Raw genomic sequence first — 17,121 nt, forward strand, 5'->3', positions numbered from 1 at the left:
AAACTGGCATAAGTGATCAGAAACCAATCTAACCCTATAATAGAAGCTCAGTGCACATAGACCAGTTTCAAAATGGCAGAACCTGGTTTAAGATACACCTGAATGGAGGTAGTATCACTTTTAATCAGGTTAGCTTAGACCAGTCTATTGAACTGCAGTACCAAATCCCCTCCTGAATCAAGTTAGGTCACAGTCCCCCAGCATCCTAGGATGCTTCACAGATGCATGTTAACCCCCCACACAGGGCAGCATTCTGGAACTCAGCTGTACTCAGCTGCTCTAAGCTGTCAGCCTTAGGCAGGGAGCAGGGGAAGGGGAGCATCTGTAGCTCTGTATCTATACAATCCTGGCATCTGTGTCCCTGCCCCTGCTCCTTGTGCAGCAGAGAAGTGAGGGGAGGGGAACTGTTCTCCTCACTTGTCCCAGCTGCCAGCAGAGGGTCAAGGATTAATTGAAAGTGTGGTCGGGGGGTAGAAAGGTAAGAAAGGTTTATTAACTTAACAAAAACACAACTACGCGTAGTAACAAGACAAACAGTGACAGACAAGAATAATTCATCTCGGCAACTTATCGGCAGTCCCCTCTGATGCCTGATGTACGACCAGTTTCTCTTTCCACAAAGCTCAGTGAAGTCAGGCATCAGGGGATCAGCGCTGTCCGAGAGGTACCGGGAAAGACCCTGGTATTCAGTCCTTGGGCTCCTCGAGATCCACAGGTTCACTGATCCAGGTCAATAGCTAATTAAGCCTTTTTGCAGAGCTGTATCTTCCTTCTGCATGATTTCCAGATGTTTCAGCCAATTTATAACTTCTGAACTGTGCTAATAACTTATAGCCACTCAGATTCTTTTTACTTCAACTGTCCTTAGTCTGACCAATAGCAGTACAAGCCTTGCATTTTTTTGATAAGGTTAATTTTAACTACGCCACAGGGCCTTACTACTTCAAGGCTTTGCTAAATTTACTAGGCCGTACTTTATACAAGGCCTTACTACATCTTAAACTTTAATTAGGCTCTTAGCAACAACATATAGCTTAATATCTAAACAAATGACAGAAAAACACTTGGTCTAATCTTCATAGAGCCTTCAGCAAGCACCTTTATCATATAGTCATAATTTCAGCTGTCACACTCCACTCCTTACTTACTGAAGCACTATGATAGCTACAGTTAAGATGCTAAAACTACATGTGCTACATCAGGGAATGGGGAGGGATCTTAACCTGTGACCTCCACCAGGGTGTGGAGTTATACTCGGGGGGTGTTGGGGCCTCCTGTGGGGAAACGGCCAGAAATAATTGTGAACACTTTGTTCTCTCACAGATTATATTTATCTTTCCCTCCTTGGGAGCCTGTAACCATGCTTCACCTCCCAGAGAGTGAAAGAGTTCCCACTGTCGCTCCTGGGGATGATGCTATATTGGGTTGATGAAACAGCACTGCCCTGGCAGAATCATAGCACTAATTTGCTTTAAGAACCTTACTGGTATAAAAGGATGGGGATAAGTGGTGGAGAATTGTGGATACAGCCTTTTTCTAGTTGTATTATAGTGGGTACTATTCTACCACGCCTGTGTGTAGGTATGATTTACAAACCATGTAATAACTTTGTTCCAATCTGTAATATGCTCTCCCACCTGATGGGCTTCACACCATTGCTGGAGAGTGTTGTCAGCTATAGGAATGGGACAGGGCAGATTCTTCCATAAACGCAGTGGCTCAAGAGGCTGAGCAGATGCAGAATGCAGAATCAGGGGCACAGACTCAGGGGTGCTGAGCTCAATGGGGTTTCTCTCAGAAAGTATGTAACAACAAACTCCTAAATGAGCAGAGCTACAACACTTACTTCCCCTCACACAGTTAGCCATTTCAGCCTTCAGGTAGGGAATGTACCCAAGATAGTAACTGGTGCCACAGGTGCACTGACAGTTACTACCTTGCCATCAACTATCCTGTTTTTTTCTACCAGGACTTCACTTGCTCTGGGGTGGTGGGTTTTTTCCAGTATGGATACTGCAACTGGACCATGTGAAGTTCATTTGAGCGTGTTTCCGGGAGATGCTCTTCAGGGTTAGGCTACTTCTTGAGGTTTTCAGGAGCAAGTTTATTAATATCTGGGTAATAAGGAGGATAGTAGGTATGCCTTACCCAGGAAACACAATAAGGCATTAATAAAAAGAGTACAGTTATAACAATCCACCACTTCATGGTGCCAGTCAGTTCAGACCAGTGACAGAGTGGGGCTTGTTTTCAGTGGCAGGCTTAATTAGGAATGGTTATGGCTGCATTTGTGGACAGATCCAATCTGTAGGAACAAGACATCAAGGAGCTTGGCTCCCATTAGCTGAATCTGACTTAAATACCCACCAAGTATTATGCATACCTTTTGCTAATAGTGTCCCCTCCCATTTATCTCCCTGAGGATGCTTCACTACCACCCGATCTCCTGCCTGGAGCTTTTCCGGGTTACCACGCTTAGGTCGCTCTACTGCCAGCTTGCAGGGAACACCCAATCCAAAGGCCTGTTGCATAGGGCTACCTCCTGGACGGGGTTGGTTATTGGCCCAATTGATAACATGATCAGGTGCAGGTCCCAGTCCTTAAGAGCTGGGCCAACGGCCAACCACAAATTGCATTTGAGGATGCCATTGGCTCACTTTACCAATCCATTAGACAGTGGATGTTATGGGATGTGATATGTCCATAACATGCTATGTTTCACGGTCCAGTCATACACAAGACGATTGTGGAAGTGAGGGCTGTTATTGCTCTGGTTCTATGGGTGGTGGATACACAGCTAGCAGTTTCCAGTTTTGCACAAGTGTCCTGGGCTGTAGCTCTCACTGAGGCACAGGCGAACGTTATCCTTGTGATAACTTCTACAGCTATAAACATGTACTGTTGTAACATGTCTTTGATATTAATGAATCCTATCCATGCAGGCTTATAACACTGGATGCTTTCTGTCAAGGCTGGTAGTGATGAGACAGCAGCTGTCAAGGTGTCAATATTAGCATTCAAAGCTTGAAAGTCAATAGTCAGCTGCCACTCTCTATTTGGTTTATGCACTGGCTATACTGGATTGTTATACGGAGAGTAGGTTCAGATAATAGTCTCATTTTCTAACTGCTGGCTTATAATACACTGGATAGGTTGGGTGGCCTCAGGGGGGAGTTTGATACTGGGGTCTGTATACTCCTTTCATGGAAGGCAGGGTTAGTGGGATAATGCTACGTTGAGTTACAGCTCTTTTAGCCATTTCCTCAGGTTTCTGGTGAGGCACTGTACACTCAAACTGCCAATCTTTTTGCTCAAGGACAAATCGCTATCTTCTTAGTACATTAAGTCCCAGTAAGTTTGTTCTTCCTTTAAGTTTTACTGCTGCCACCATTACCTTAGAGCCATTAGGTAACATGAAGGTTGGTCGGACCAGATGTCCTGGTCATCTGGTGCCTCTGACTCCAATTACTTGATAAGGGTTCCTTTCAGTCTATGGAATTTAAAATGCAAATTGGGGCACCCATGTTTAATAGCATATCAATTAACTTTTCACTTTTACCTAATTGAGTCTGTACAGGTATCCAAATTAAGGGGCAAATATTAACTTTAGATACCGGTACCTGGCTTGCTACTGCTCCCATCGTGGCCCCCTTCTTTGGGGGTTGGGCTCGCTGGACTCCCTAGGCCATGTGATCGGGGGGGGGGGGGTTAAAGGCTGGTGGCCCCACATGTGCCTGGGAAAATGTTGACAGTTTTGCCCTCAGGGCAGAGAATCACTCTGCTGACCCTGTTGGTGGTGCAGAAGGCTCCTCTTTTGGTCTTGCCCTTTTGGGACAGTGTTTAGCCTACAGCCCTTGCAAGACATTGGTGGGCAATTTATCAATTTGCACCTTATTGAAACAGGCAGCTAACAAGTCTTTCCACATTTTTGCTTGCTGAGTCTTGGGCTGGCCTTTCCCAGCTTTTCTCAACAATTCGGGGAGGTCTGGGGGTTTATTTTTTGCTGTGGCCACCACCATGGCCTTGGCAGTTTTTATCAGCTTGGTAAGCCTTGGCTTCTGCAAAATGGGTAAAAGCTGCACTAATTGCTGAGTTGCATCTCTTACCGGGTGATTCACCGCCTCTGGCTCCAAGGCCAACAGGGCTGACGTGCACTCTGTTGGTGCTCATTAGCAAAACCTCCTCCACAGCAGTGCTGTCACGACTTCTGCATCTGGCGTGTGAGTCCCAACTGCTGCACGAATGATTTCAGTTAGTGCTTACTGAATCAACAAGTAGTGGACAGCCTCCTCTAAATTGGCCCATGCCCAAGGGGCAGGGTTAAGCTCTTCTTCTATATTACTGTAACTGGCTGCAGTGGCTTGCAGTGCAGCAGAAAATGAAGTAACATTTTCATCACCTCCTGAAAACTGATTTAACTGGAGCTCAGGGTGCAAAACGATTTGTGTGGCTTTGGCTCTACTCGCTGAAATTGCAAATGCCCCTTCACTATACATTTGAACTAGCCAGTCTATTACTGGCTCTCCTGGCTTGGATTCATGCTGCTTTTGTATATTTTTAATCTCAGCATGGGTAAAGGCATGCAGCTCTTTTCGGGGATTCCCTCCTTGTGGCCCTGAATGAGTTACCACCATGGGAAAAACATGGCTGAGTTGCTCCCTCTGGGCAGGGAAGGCCTAGCCAGGTTCCTTCCTCTGGGCAGGGACATACAGGGTTGGTTCAGCACCAGGCTCATCATCAATCTCCTCCTCTTTAGCAATCTCCTTCCTTTGATCTTGCCAGAGCTCAACTTCTGGTTTATCTCTATACAGACACTTGTGGAAGGATGGCTCCACAGCCTGTGCTAACCGTGCCCTCTTCTGGAGGGAAGTGGCCAGGCGTGCAATTATAATTTTTCTTCCCTCTGTTCTTATGTTTCCATGTGGCTCTGTGTAGTTCACGCACCTTACACGCCATGCTGTTGGAATCTCTCACATCTTCTAACTCCTTACTCAGCTGGGTGACCTTTTCCCGGAGCTGGGCATTCTCTTCAGCCCCTAACCGCAGGCATGTGGCCAGCAGCCACAACAGGCATCCCTTCTTGGGCTTACCCTGGGCAGCAGTAGCAAACCTAGCCCAATGATCAGGTACAGTTCCCAGGTCACTCTAGGCAGGTCTCAACCTATCCTTATCCCACCTGGGATTCTCCATCCCTGTCATTTCCTTAAGCAAAGCCACCAATGGGGCCCATGCAACTCCTTCCATTCCGACCTTTCGCTCCAGACCAGAGCCTCTCAATCCTGTTCGTGATGCCAATTTATGTCCCAGCTGCCAGCGGAGGGTTCAGGATTAATTGAGAGTGTGGTTGGGGAGGTAGAAATGTAAGAAAGGTTTATTGACTTAACAAAAACACAACTATGTGTAGTAACGAGACAAACAATGACAGGTGAGAATAATTCACGTTGGCAACTTATTGGCAGTCCCCTTTGATGCCTGATGTATGACCAGTTTCTCTTTCCACAAAGCTCAGTGAAGTCAAGTGTCTGGGGATCCATGCTGTCCGAGAGGTACCGGGAAAGACCCTGGTATTCAGTCCTTGGGCTCCTTGAGATCCATGGGCTCACTGATCCAGGTCAACAGCTAATTAATCCTTTTCACAGAGCTGTATCTTCCTTCTGAATGATTTCCAGATGTTTCAGCCAATTTATAAGTTCTGAACTGTGCTGATAACTTACAGCCACTCAGCTACTTTTTACTTCAACTGTCCTTAGACTGACTAATAGCAGTACAAGCCTTGCATTCTTTTGATAAGGTTAATTTTAACTATGCCACAGGGCCTTACTACTTCAAGGCTTTGCTAAATGTACTAGACCTGACTTTATACAAGGCCTTACTACATCTTAAACTTTAATTAGGCTATTAGCAACAACATATGACTTAATATCTAAACAAATGACAGAAAAACACTTGGTCTAATCTTCATAGAGCCTTCAGCAAGCACCTTTATCACACAGTGTCACAGAGCGTTGAGGTGCCCTGCTCCAGAAGAGGGGAAACTGCTAGAGAGGAAGCCCTAGCAGTGACTAAGGAGCCCAGCTGTGGGTTGCTGGGGCAACCAGGGAAGGTCAGCTGACCAGAAGGGGCAGGGCCTGGCCCTTATAACCCTAGGAGCTGGGGCCAGAGTCAGTTCCCTGCCAGCTACCAAAGAGGAAGGAGCTCTGCCCTGGGAGAGAGGGGAAACCTGATGCAGGGGCTGTATATGAGAGTTAAAGGGTCACTGGTAGGACCGAATGTTGTTCGGGCCAGTTGGCTTCTGTTTTGTTATAGCCGAAGGGCTTGTGTTTTGTTGTCGTTAGAACCGTTGTTTTGGGTGAGACTATTAGGGGCTGGAGGAGGCCTCATAGGGGACCCACAGTAGCGTGGGGACCCCAGCGCCAGTAGGGGCACAGCGTACGGGGTACATAGACCCCAGCCCCAGAGAGGAGCATTCTGTGAAGCCCCAATGTGGGCACTGTGAGCCCCAGATAGGGGGCAGCATTATTGGGAAGCCCAAGTTGGGCATGGCAAGCCCCAGATAGTGGGCAGCATTATTGGGAAGCCCAAGTGTGGGCACGGTGAGCCCCAGATAGGGGGCAGCATCATTAGGAAACCCAAGTGTGAGCATGGAGAAGGAAGGCCCAGGGAGAACAGGAAGGGGCCAAATAGCGATAGAATTGAGACAATGGCGATTCCATCGGCAAGGTGTGGACTGCGGTGTAGGGGAGGAAATGGAGACGCAGATAGCGCCCCCTAGCAGCGGGGCAGTACAAGGGCAGCCTCCCGCTAATTAACACTGATTAATTAATTAAGAACAAGGCATGGCAGGCGAGTAGGCGGGCGGTTGCCCCAGGAACAGGTGTGTGGGCCACATGAAGGCCAGCCCAGAGTGGGCACCTGTCACACACAGACATAATTTCAGCTGTCACACTTACTGCTCTGTCATGTGGGGATACAGACTCAGGGACACAGGTGCAGCCACAGCCTGGCAGGGGAGCAGTGAAATACTCATGTTTGTGTCCCTGCATGGTAGAGTGGTGAGAAGAGGGAAGACACTCTCCTTGCCGCTTGGATACATGCTCACAAATGCAGGTGGGGAGGAGAGGAGGGTGAAATCCTGGCCTCTTCCGCCATGTGTTTGTGTCTCTACATGCTGGTCACAGGGGTTGGGGGGGGGACTGGTTCCCCCTCCCCTAACTGTTTTGTCAAGGAAGACTGCGGGTGAGGGAATGCAAGTGCTGGGATTTGGCCCTCTCCCCAGACAGAGCAGGTTGGGGAGGGGGGAGGGAACTGCTCCCCCATGCCCAGCACTCAGTCAAGCGGCCTGTCAACTGAGCTCAACTTGGCATTCTCCAACAGCACCCCCACCCTGCTGTCCTGGCCAGTGCAGGCACCTCGTGTGCCAACATCTGTTCTGTTCCCTCCCGACCTACCATAGGGCACTTAAGGTAAAGTACAAAAGTTAGATCACTTCTGCATTGGGCTTTTTGGAACCTCTCTACTAAGCCTCAGTCGGAATTTTTGCCAGTACTGCAGCGTTCTGTTTCTACTACACCTCTTGAAGGAGTCCTCTTATGAGAGACTGTTACATCTGAAGATCTTTCTTCTCTCTTTTCAAGCAATAGAAGGAGCCCCCCTGTCAATCGCAAAGAAGGGTACTCTATTCCAGCTCTTTCCTGATATCAAAGAACATGGCAAGTTGGCATCCCTTTGTTATGCAGATTGATTGTTCTAGCATTCACAGCCCTAGCTCTAAATCCAACTCTCAACTTACAAAATGTAAACTTTCATACATTTGTTGAATAAGGATCTGTAAATGTCAGAAAGGCTACCAGTGTAAGGTCCTTCCATTTGTTCTGCCTCTGGCACTACAAAAATTATGAAGCTCCTAACCTTTATCACTGCTAACCTAACAAGACAAGGTATATAATCTACCCATATTTAGACATCTGGCTTATAAAATGAAAGGTGCCACCACAAATAAACCCAGCTACACAGCATACTCCATTTCTCATCCTTGACCTGAAGAGCAACAAAGAAAAATTAAAGTTGGCATAGGCACAAGGAACAGAGCTCAGGGGAGTACTACTACCAAGTAGAGGTGACCTGCTGTATCATGGATGGATTTAACATGATTACTGAAATTTTTGCTTAATTCTAGTCAAGCATTATACATGGTAAGAATGTGTGTAAGTATCAGGCCTCTTTTATCTGAATGCAATACATTCAGGCTTGATTAAAATAAACCTACATCATGGATTGGCATTATTTAGACATTCCTCTGTTCATTCTGCAGGATGTTTAATAATTAGTAAACTGGTCAAAAGCTCTCACATAAGAAGATGTGAAAAGTGTCCTTTATACCCCATCTTTACATCAATGTAATAGTAATAGAGTCTTCACTATTGAGGTAACCAAAACAGGTCTTCACGTAAAAAGTTGTAAAATTCAGTTCAAAGAATTAATGCTTTGTTATTTCCTCCACTTAGCAATAACATCAATTCAGATTCTGAAGGACAACGTAACAAAAGTTATGTAGAAAAAGAAAGGGTACTCCCTGATATGTAATGATTTTGATACTAGAACTATCATATCTGATGAAAGATATCTTGTACAGTAGCTTATTTACCAGGCTTACAAAATGGATAAAAAAGAGAAGAGCAAGAATGGGAAACTTAGGACAAAGTGATCCACAATGTTTACCAGGAATAATGACATCCAATAATAGATCTGTTTCCTACGTTATATTCCACAGGGAGGTAAAGTCCAGAGACCATTTCAGCTGCCTTTCTCATAACCTTGGCCAGATGTAATCCATCTTCCAATTCCATTGATCCAAAGGGTACTCTGGAAGACTGGATAAGATAGATAACTGTTCCCATCTGGCCAAGGCAGTTTTGGTAACCAGAGCTGAAGCCATTATCAGATGAGTGTTCAAAGATCTAATAAATCAAGACAAAGGGACTGTCATGAACCCAAATTGAGCCCACTTACAACTGACAACTTGCTTATATCTGAGGCTGTATATCCGACTTAGAGGAATCATGTTCCTCACATTAGAAACTATTTCACCAGACAACCATTTTCTGTAAGTAGAAGAGGTTTACTTTATGGCCTGAGCAGGGACATCTACAACTCTCTGCATCCTTCCAGCACTAGATTATTTACTCTTCCTGAAGGTCTCTGTTTGTTCATCATTTCAGTTAGGTGTACATAACTACTTCTTCATATCATACTCCTATTGAGAAATGCTTTGTTTTCACATAAGTTTGGAGAACACTTGTGTTGTTTTTCCACCAGTGAGAGAGCCTACCACACTGCCCCTAATATCAGAGTGTGGTTCTTGGAAGTTAATAGGATCACCATATTAACTCATGGTGATCTACTGACCATCCCATTTACCTATGAATAACTCTGTTTTAAATAACTCTTGACAAATTATATTTGCCAAGAAAGGTTAGGAGCAACTGGTTTTCTTTATACTTTTTTTACACGCTAGAAAGATGTCACTTAAACCTTGCCTCAAATTTCTTCCCAGAGTAGTTACTGAATTGCATAGGATCATAGCAAAGTGAAGCTGGAAGAGACCTCACAAGGTCATCAAGTCCAGCCTCCTGATCAAGGCTGGATCACCCTTGATTAAACTATCCCTGCCAAATGTCTGTCTAACCTGCTCTTGAAAATTTTCAAGAATGGAGATTTCATAATTTCTCTAATTATTTTATTTGAATATGTTACTACAGCCATAATCAAAAAGTTCCTCCTAATACCCAATCTAAATGTCTCCTGCTACAATTTGAGGTCATTGTTCCTAGTCCTGTCAACTATGGCCCATTTCCATGCTCTCTGTAATTGCCTTTCAGGTATTAAAAGCTATTATCAAATTCCCCCTTCATCTTCTCCTCCCCAGGCTAATTAAGCCTTGTTCTTTCAGCCTTTCCTCATAAGTTTTGCTTCCCAGCTCCAATAATCATTTTTGTTGCCCTGCACTGAAATTTTTTCAATCTGTATAAATCGTTCTTGAAATATAGGCCCAAACCTGAACCCAAGAGCCTCACCAGTGATGAATAGAGTAGGAGAATCATTTCCCTTATTTGCACTTATATTGATATAACCCAGTATGCTGTTGGCTTCTTTTTTTTTTTTTGCAACAAGAGCACACTATTGTCTTATATTCCATTTATGGTCCACTGTAACTGCCAGGTTCTTCTCTGCAGTTCTGCAGCCTAGCCAATCATACCTCAGCCTGTAGTTGGTCATGCAGTTATTCTATCTTAATTGCAGAGCTTGCACTTGTCCTTGTTGCATCTCATCTGATTGATTGCAGATCATTTTTCTAGCTTATCCACGTCATTTTGGATCCTAGCCCTGCCTTCCATAGTGCCTGCAACTACACCCAAATGGGTGTCATCAGCAAATTTGCTAAATGTGCACTCAGTCATATAGATCATTAATGTTAAACAATGCAGACCCCTGCAGAACCTCACTTGATACCTCCTCCTAACTAGACATTGAACCGCTGATGACTACTTCTTGAGTTTGATGAACCAACCAATCCTATATTCATGTTACAATACATATATACTTTTATGTGTGTATTTCCTTAGCTTCTTAATCAGATTGTCATGAAAGACCATGTCAAAAGCCTTGCAAAAGTCAAAGTATATCACATCCATTGCTCTTTTTCTATCCACACGTCTGTCACCTTATAAAAGGAAATCATATTAGTCAGAAATCCACTTACTCTTAGTGAATCTATGCTGGCTGTCCCTGATCACCTTATTCTCATCTAGGTGCATAGAAATAGATTCTTTGAGACTGTGCTCCATGATCTTTCCAGGTAGACTGATTGGTCTAAAATACCATGGATCCTTTTCCTTCCCATCTTGAAGATGGCTCTTTATTTGCCATTTTCTAATGGTCTGGAACCTTACCTGAACTCCACAACTTCTCAAAGAGGATAGCTAATGGTACTGAAATTACCTCAGCCAATTCCTTCACCACTCTAGCGTGCATCTCATTGTGCCTTAGTGATTTGAAAGCATTGCGCTTCTCTAAATAATTCCTAACTAGTTATACCATTGCAATTGGATGTTTGTTTCCTTCCTTTTCTTTGCTGTCAAAAGCACTCATCATCTGATAGCTTCCCCTATTTATGAAGACTGAAATAAAAGAGCCATTATATACTTTAACCTTCTCTGCATCTTCCATAACTAGCTTACCTTCTGCGTTCCATAAGCATCCTGTAGTTTCTTTGGTCTCTGCTTACTTTTGACAGCAGTTCTTTTTTATAGAATCTCTTTTTATTTCCTCTTATAGATTTTTGGCAGTTGCATCTCAAATCATGCCTTGGCCTGCCTAATTTTCTCCCTGCATGCCTGTGTGATACTCTTATATACTCTTTGCTAGAACTAAAATTCCAGTTTTTTGCAAGTTTCATTTTTCAAATGCAGCTTATTGAAAAGATTGCTGCCTGGCCAGGCTGGCCTCCTATTGAACTTCCCATTCTTCTCTTGCATCAGGATTGCTTGCTTCTGGGCCCTTGAGGGGACTTCCTTAAAGTACACCCAGCTTTTCTGGACTCGTTTCCCCCTCGCTTCCTGAAGGATCTTGCCAACCAGTTCCCTAAAGCATGGTTTTATGAAGCCCAGCTTCTTTTATTGTGCTGCTCTCCTTCCTTCCTCCCCTTGGCCTATCTATCATCTGTAGCAATAAGTTATCCCCAACAGACTCCAAAAAACCTGCTGGGTTGCTTTTCCCAGCAAATATACTAATAATTATAGTCCCCCTTGTAAAACCAGGTCCTGCAATTTGGAAGCTTCCGTCAATTGTTAAGGAAGATCTCATCTACCGCCTCCTCCTGATTTGGTGGCTGGTAGCCGACCAAGATATCCCCACCATTGTTCTTTTCATTGGCCTTTACCTAGAGGCTTTCAACAGGCTTACTTTCCACTTCATCCTGTACCTCAGAGCACAAGTACACCACCATCATATATAGGGTAACCTCTCCTCCTTCCCCCCCTCTGCCTATGCTTTCCAAACAAGCCATACCCATCCATGGTCATATTCCAGTCATCTGAACTACCCCATCATATCTCTGTGATCCATAATTCTGTGATTGTATTAGGACCTCCAATTCTCCCTGTTTGAACCCCGTGCTTCTGACATTAGTATATAAACACTTCTGGTATCTAAAACTAATTGTCTTAGCTTTTCCCTGAGAACCTTGCTAAAGCTTTCACTATTGCTTCCCTTTACTTTGGTTTTATCCAGGTCCCCTGGCTCATTACTAACTTCTGGGATTTTGTCTCCATCCCCTAATGAACTTTTTCACTAGGTAGGCAAGCCTCACTTACACCCCTCCTCACTAGGTTAGCAAGCCTGTATGTGAAGACACTCTTCCCTCCCTGTGTCATGCAGACCCCATTTCTTCCCAGTAATCCATCTTCTTGGATCACCACCCCATGGGCAAAGAATTTAAAGTCCTGCTGGTGACAACACTTATGTGGCCATGTGTTTATCTCCAGGGTGCATCTGTTAGCCAGGCCTTTACAGTTTAGTGAAAATAACAGTGAAAATATAGTGGTCCCCTGCCCCCTTCAACCTGCCATCTAGAGCCATTTTGATCTTCTGAAAGTCACCTCTGACTGTATCATTAGTGTCCACTTGGATGAGTCTCATGGGATAGTAGTCAGAGGACCAGATGAGTCTCAGCAAACTTTCCTTGACATCTCAGATTTGATAAGTATTTCTAATCTCAGATGTGGGCTCCTGGCATGTAGCAGACCTCCCAAGCCAAAAAATCATAGATTCATAGATTCATAGATGTTAGGGTCGGAAGGCACCTCAATAGATCATCGAGTCCGACCCCCGGAATAAGCAGGAAAGAGTGCTGGGTCTAGATGACCCCAGCTAGATGCTCATCTAACCTCCTCTTGAAGACCCCCAGGGTAGGGGAGAGCACCACCTCCCTTGGGAGCCCGTTCCAGACCTTGGCCACTCAAACTGTGAAGAAGTGTTTCCTAATGTCCAATCTAAATCTGATCTCTGCTAGCTTGTGGTCATTATTTCTTGTAACCCCAGGGGGCGCCTTGGTGAATAAATACTCACCAATACCCTTCTGTGCCCCTGTGATGAACTTATAGGCGGCCACAAGGTCACCTCTTAACCTTCTCTTGCAGAGGCTGAAAAGATCCAGTTTCTCTAGTCTCTCCTCGTAGACTGCGGTCTGACCAGCGCCTGATAGAGGGGAAGTATCACCTCCTTGGACCTATTCATCATGCATCTGCTGATGCACGATAAAGTGCCATTGGCTTTTTTGATGGCTTCGTCACACTGCCGACTCATGTTCATCTTGGAGTCCACTAGGACTCCAAGATCCCTTTCCACTTCCATGCCACCCAGCAGGTCATTCCCTAGGTTGTAGGTGTGCTGGACATTTTTCCTCCCTAGGTGCAGCACTTTGCATTTCTCCTTGTTGAACTGCATTCTGTTGTTTTCTGCCCACTTGTCCAACCTGTCCAGGTCTGCCTGCAGCTGTTCTCTGCCCTCCGGCGTGTCTACATCTCCCCATAGCTTTGTGTCATCTGCAAACTTGGACAGAGTACATTTGACTCCCTCGTCCAAGTCACTGATGAAGACATTAAAGAGTATCGGTCCAAGGACCGAACCCTGCGGGACCCCACTGCCCACACCCTTCCAGGTCGAAACCAACCCATCCACCACGACTCTCTGGGTGCGACCCTCCATCCAATTCGCCACCCACCGGACTGTGTAGTCATCCAAGTCACAGCCTCTTAACTTGTTCACCAGTATGGGGTGGGATACCGTATCGAAGGCCTTCCTTAAGTCTAAGTATACGACATCCACCCCTCCTCCTGTGTCCAGGCGTTTCGTAACCTGGTCATAAAAAGAAACTAGATTGGTCAGGCACGATCTGCCTGCCACGAACTCGTGCTGATTTCCCCTCAGCATAATTTGTCCTGCCGGGCTCTCACAAATGTGAGCCTTGATAATTTTTTCAAAGACTTTGCAAAGGATGGAGGTGAGACTGACTGGCCTATAGTTGCCCGGGTCCTCCTTCCTCCCCTTTTTGAAAATGGGGACCACGTTGGCCCTTTTCCAGTCCTCCGGGACTTGGCCTGTGCGCCACGAGCTTTCAAATATTCCCGCCAGTGGCTCTGCAATGACGACGGCCAGTGCCTTCAGCACCCTCGGATGGAGCTCATCCGGGTCTGCCGACTTAAAGGCATTCAGTTCTTCCAAGTGCCTCTGCACCATCTCAGGGTCTACACATGGCAGTCTGGTGCCTTGCTGCTGCCTCTCTACAACCCCAGTGAGAGACTTGTCGTGCCCCTCACTTAGGAACACTGAGGCAAAGAACTCGTTGAGGAGTTCAGCCTTGTCCCCCCTGTCCATCATCAATTGTTTCTGCCCATTTAACAGGGGTCCCATTCCTCCCTGGGCCTTCCTTTTACTCCCTATATATCTAAAAAACAATTTCTTGTTGTCTTTTACTTGGGTTGCCATCCTCAGCTCCATGGTAGCTTTGGCCCGTCTAACTGCCTCCCTACAAGCACGAGCAGAGGAGGTATATTCGTCTTTGGTGATCTCTCCCTGTTTCCACTTTTTATGTGCTCCTCTTTTGTCCCTTAGGCTGCCCTGGATTTCTCTGGTCAGCCAGGGAAGCCTCCTGGCCCTTTTCCCTCTTTTGCCTCGCTCGGGGATCGTCTTGCTTTGTGCCCGAAGGATCGATTCCTTAAGGCACAGCCACCCTTCTTGGGCTTCCATTTCTTCAAATCTCCTACTCTGCAGTGTGTCCTTGACTAATCCCCTGAGTTCATTGAAATCAGCTTTCCTAATTGAAATCAGCTTTCCAATCAGGCTGGCAGATGAATACTTCCCTGCCTTACAGGAGGAAGTCACCCAATGCCACCATCCATTGCTTTCTCTTGGCAGCAGATGTCTTGATCTTTGTCTCTTTAGGTGCGCATGGCTTGGCCTCTCCTGCCACTGCAGTGTGTTCCATCTCATCCAGTACCAGGGCTTCATCATTGTTCTCTAACTGGACAGCCACAGGTCTGGAATAGGAGTGTTTTCAGGAAATTCCACTGATGGAAATTAATGCTTGCTCGTGGCTTACAAAAAGGTAGAAACAGAAGGAAACAGTGAGTAGTCACTGATGTCATGATCATTAAGCAAGGTTTTTCAGAGATCAAGGCAGTTCTAAAGACATATTTAAAAGATAAAAAGGTAATGGCTGGACATTTCTAACAGTGAGATTCCTAATGGATATGCATCACTGTGGGTGAAAGAGTTTGAGGAAAAAGTTGAGAAGGTGAGTAGAAGATGAGGACAAGTAATATTGGAACAAATGCAGGATTCATTGCCCTGCTTTTACCTAATGTAAAGTGATACATTAGGTTAGGGAAGTAGAGCTATGCTAAATGTAAAGGTCTAAAATGGAAAAAAAAAATCTTTAAAAAACAGGATTTATACACATACTATATCACAAGCTGAAATAACTCACTGTAATCCATGCAATAACCCCATCTTTTTCACAGGCAGACAACTTTGCCTGGCTCAGGCTGCTGCTATTAGTCTGTCTTCTTCATGGCCACTTAATTCAAACACATCAAGTGGCATTGATAACATCAGAGCATCTAAGTTGACATTTTTCTAAAATAGCCTAATGGGAATTCAAGAAGTTCCTATTGAAATTCCATTGCAGTGACATGTAATTTTCAAAATGTCATTGTGGTTTTATAAACCAAGCTCATTATGGATGTTCTTTTTTTGCAAAGAAAATATGTCACAGATAATTTTTTTTTTTATTTTGTTAGATTCTCTCTCCTTTCCCTTACACCGTAAAGGATAAAGTACGAAAAAAATTGAAATACAAAAGAAACATAAAGGTAGCTGCATCAGCCAGGAAGTGATGCTGTTTAGAACTGCACATGCATTCAGAAAGGATTTATCTGCAATACCATCCTGAGAGTGTAAATGATCATTTTAAAATACCTCACTAGTTGAAGAAAACAAACCCCAATTTGATTTTATGTGCTACTGTCTTCCAGCCTCTGAAGCAAGAAGTAATAAGGTCGAAAGCACAAACTAAAATATAAAGATCTTCATTAGTTATACATGTGTGCATAATTCCAATAAATTATAATATTGTAAGTGCAATCATATCTCTTGACTAATATGTCCTTTTGTATTCTATTACATAAATTGCTATTCTTTAATTATTTCTAAAATTTCTGTAATCTGATATTTAGTAAAATCATCCTACACTACAGCAAAATGTATTGAAAAATTAATGTGAAAACTGAGATTCAAAACTATGATAATTAGATACATTGACACTTTTTGTATTTTCTATTTGAAATATAAATAAAACCTTTAATGTTACTTTCAGCAAAGCTTTTCAACACCTGCTTCTCAGTTGAAATTGCATTATGATTTTTGTCCTAGTTTTACAGGTTTAGCATTCACATTGAAAGTTGAGTTTTCATTTACTGTGCGATATTAGCATTGTTTTGACCATGGGTCAATATCATTTAAGTTGTCATCTAAAGTAATATTTTTTCTTCAATAAATAAGTACCATTTAAAATAGTGTAATTGCTTATTTCTGTCACCTTTTAGTAATGATCTTTTAAGCTCTACTTTTATGGAATATGGTGATACAAATGCTAGCCATTTTCATTACAGATAAAAAGACTTGTGGGCCTCATGAATTCCAATGCAAAAACAACAACTGTATTCCAGATCACTGGAGATGTGACAGCCAAAATGACTGTGGAGATAATTCAGATGAAGAAAACTGCAGTAAGTAACTTTTACCTAATGTCATGTTTTGAGCTTTACAGCCTATTTAATAAGAAGGAAGACTTTTTTAATACCTACAAAAACACAAGTACACCTCATGTTCTTTTGAAATTGCACTTAATCCTCAAAATGAATTGACATGAATCTAAAATAGTGATTCCAAAATGTCTCTGACTTGAGTTATTTTCACTAAGATCTGTGGCCCACTATAAACATATAATGAACACATGGGGAAATATAATATCCAGTGGAGTACTTGACAAACTACAAGGTTTAC

The 17,121-nt window shown here is 44.0% G+C and overlaps 1 protein-coding gene across 5 annotated transcripts in view; it reads left to right on the forward strand.

The window, feature by feature from the left end:
- The window catches only part of LRP1B (LDL receptor related protein 1B), a 1,609,743-nt gene that overhangs the window by 1,429,160 nt on the left and 163,462 nt on the right, over positions 1-17,121 (forward strand). For all 5 annotated transcript variants that reach the window (XM_019480601.2, XM_059727405.1, XM_059727406.1 and 2 more), the window contains one exon: positions 16,728-16,844. In XM_019480601.2, coding sequence (XP_019336146.2) covers positions 16,728-16,844 — 117 coding nt within the window. The remainder of the gene's footprint in view (positions 1-16,727; positions 16,845-17,121) is intronic.

Source organism: Alligator mississippiensis, chromosome 4 (assembly GCF_030867095.1).
Source record: "Alligator mississippiensis isolate rAllMis1 chromosome 4, rAllMis1, whole genome shotgun sequence".
NCBI classification, from domain to species: domain Eukaryota; kingdom Metazoa; phylum Chordata; order Crocodylia; family Alligatoridae; genus Alligator; species Alligator mississippiensis.